Source organism: Myotis brandtii, unplaced genomic scaffold, assembly GCF_000412655.1.
Source record: "Myotis brandtii unplaced genomic scaffold, ASM41265v1 scaffold667, whole genome shotgun sequence".
Taxonomy (NCBI): domain Eukaryota; kingdom Metazoa; phylum Chordata; class Mammalia; order Chiroptera; family Vespertilionidae; genus Myotis; species Myotis brandtii.
Genome location: NW_005370593.1, coordinates 1,563,781 through 1,566,885, shown reverse-complemented (window position 1 = coordinate 1,566,885; position 3,105 = coordinate 1,563,781). Strand labels below are relative to the sequence as shown.

At 34.5% G+C, this 3,105-nt stretch overlaps 1 protein-coding gene across 1 annotated transcript; it reads right to left on the bottom strand.

Moving 5' to 3' along the window:
* Positions 1 to 1,544: 1,544 nt before the first annotated feature.
* LOC102252162 (probable G-protein coupled receptor 33) lies at positions 1,545 to 2,549 on the bottom strand. Its single transcript, XM_005881000.1, has one exon. The coding sequence runs from the start codon at positions 2,547 to 2,549 to the stop codon at positions 1,545 to 1,547; it is 1,005 nt and encodes a 334-aa protein (XP_005881062.1).
* Between the last annotated feature and the right edge of the window lie 556 nt (positions 2,550 to 3,105).

Below are 3,105 nucleotides of genomic sequence, written 5' to 3'. Positions count from 1 at the left end.
GAGAATTCAGATCAATGGAAACTACTGATATTTAGAAATTGATATCCCTATAGCCTTAAAAGTCAGAGGCTAAGACTCACATGTGCACCTCCTCACACTGACTAGGATGACTATAAACTACAAAAGGAAAATAATAAGTGAAGAATAATTTTATAGCAATAATAAGATATAATATAAAAATAATGTGAAGAAACGGGAACTTTTGTACATTGCTGGTGTTAATGTACTAGTAACATAGTACAACTTCTCTAGAAACATTTGGTGAGGCCTCAAAAAGTTGAACAAAATTACCAAATGACCCAGAGATTAAAAATAATTCAAAATAATTGAAAACAAGCACTGATACAGTACAGCAGTGTTCATAGTAACATTCTTTATAATAGTCAAAAGGTGGAAACAACTTAATGTTCCTTAAGAGAAGAATGTATTAACAAAACATAGTATTTACATACAATGGAATATTACATAGCCATAAAGAGAATGAAGTTCTGATACATGTTACAACATGGATGAACCTTGAAAACATTATGCTAAATAAAGTAAACCAGACACAAAGGAGAAATATATGATTGAACTTATATGGAATATCTAGAATAGGCAAATTCATAGAGACATATAATAGATTGGAGGTTATGAAAGGGGTTGGGGGTTGGAAAGAACGAGGAATTATTGTTTAATGGGCATAGGGTTTCTCTTTGGGGTGATAAAAAATTCTGGAAATAATGATGATGATTGTAAACACTGTGAATGTAGTTAATGCTATTGAAATTTATACTTAAAATGATGAAAATGACAAATTTTTGGTTATACAGTGGACCCTTGGACAACATGGTATAAGGGACTCCAACCCCTCACACAGTCAAAAATCTGTGTATAACTTTTGGCTCCCTAAAAACTTAACCAGTAATAGCCTACTGTTGACTGGAAGCCTCACCAGTAACATCAAGTTGATTAATACATATTTGTATGTTATATGTATTATATAATGTATTCATTTTTCAATTTTTTATTTTTCAATTACAGTTTACATTCAATATTATTTTGTATTAGTTTCAGGTGTACAGCATAATGGTTAGACAATCGTATACTTTACAAAGAGGTCCCCTCTATATTTCAAGTACCTACCTGGCACTATACACATAGTTATGACAATATTACTGACTCTATTCCCTGGGCTGTACTTTACATCCCTGTGACTATTTTGTGACTACCAATTTGTACTTTTTAATCCCATCACTATTTTTAACCAAGCCCTCCAACCCTCTATATACTGTATTCATACAATAAAATGAGCTAGAGAAAAGAAAATGTTATTGTGAAAGTCCAAATCCATGTTGTTCAAGGGTCAATATTTTATCACAATAAAAAAGGGGAAAATTACATTCAGAACATCACCTATTGCTTACTTTCTTATAGCTCTTTTAATATTCATAATCTAATATCAATACAGCCTAGATGTCTCTCTAATATAGAACTATATTGTACAGAAGTAGAGGGCATATCTCTGGTTGTGTAATTAACTAAGAATTCATGGGACCCTGCATTTAAATGGAGGTTTCCGAACTTAGGTTTTGTGTTCTTTCTGGAGAAGAATCCTCACTGAATGTTGACTCAAACAGAGCAAGAATGGATTTCTTGAAAACCTTTTTAAAGTTCTCCCCTATAAACAGGTAGAGTATGGGAGAAAAGACAGCGTTGAAAGAAGTGGTAATCACTGCAAGTAACAAAATCAACTGTAAAAGTAGAGATTGGTTCTTAGTGAGAAGTAAGCCCCTATATACATAGTAGGGCATCCAACACACAAAGAAAGAGATAATGGCCGTCATCATGACTTTGAAAGGCTTGTTGGATTTAAACAGGCTCCTCTTTTTCATCTTGTTGGCTATTCTTCCGTAACAAAAGGTGATGATGCAGAAAGGCAGAAGGAAGCCTAGCAAGAAGCGGCTGGTGAAACAGGCTACATGAATCCATTTTTTGCTTTCCCAGTTAGTGGACACATCATAGCTATGTTGGCAGGTCACCTTTCCTTCATGGTCATCATATGTCTCCCTGAAAACCAAATAGGGCGTGCTGAGGACAGTGGCAGAGATCCAGATTCCCAGGATTATGATGGAAGCCCAGCGTGGGGTTCGGTGCAGCTGTGACCACACCGGGTGAAGAGTGAAAAGGTACCGATCAACACTGATGGCTGAGAGGAAGAAACTGGAGGCGAATATCCCCATATATAAAATGCTGTTGAGGACCTTGCACATGACAGTTCCAAAGCTCCAGTGATTGTCCTGAAGGTAGGAGGTGGTTATAAATGGCACAATTGATGTTGAAATAAAATATGAGAGAATGAGATGAAAATATAAAAGAGTATTGACAGTTCTTTTCATCTTGAATTTTAGTACCCATAGGTAGAGACCATTGCTGATAATACCAATTATCGATGTCATGAACAAAAAAAGGACAACGATTATTTTTGAGGCAGGAGCTGGGAAATGAGTGCTATTTCTTGCTAATGTAGAGACAGTGACCTGGTAATCGGAAGAGTTGATCAGATCCATAATTACTGGTGGGATAAGAAACTGAAAATAAGAACAAAAAAGCAGCAAAAGGAAAGATTAAATATAGAAATTAAAATATCAACAGACAAACTGACAATATATTTTAAATGGCAAATCTAATATTTCTACAATAACACAAATCAGATATTTTCCTTGAGGCCTTTACTTTGTTTTGTATGAAGAATTAAGAGCAAATTAATTTGAGCATCAAAAATGAAAATACTACAAATGATATGAAATTAATGTGAAATGGACATTGACTTTGCTAAGTAATTCATTTAGGTAGCTAAAAATCTGTTTAGACATTAATGAGAAGTCTGATCCTTCTTGATAAGCACAACTTCTTGAATAAGGCAACATAGAATCAGTTTTACTTGACTAAGACTTGGTCAGGGCAAATGTTGCCAATGAAGTTGAATAACAAAAATGACTGCTACAAATTAGTAATCATGGGAAACTATAATTAGATTTTTCCCATGAGCTAATAACCTATATATATAAAAGCCTAATATGCAAATTGTCCCCTCAGGAGTTCAACCAGGAGACCAGGAGTTCA

What these genes read in the sequence shown, in the direction of transcription:
- LOC102252162 (XM_005881000.1), bottom strand. Translation starts at nt 2,549, where the DNA reads ATGGATCTGATCAACTCTTCCGATTACCAGGTCACTGTCTCTACATTA.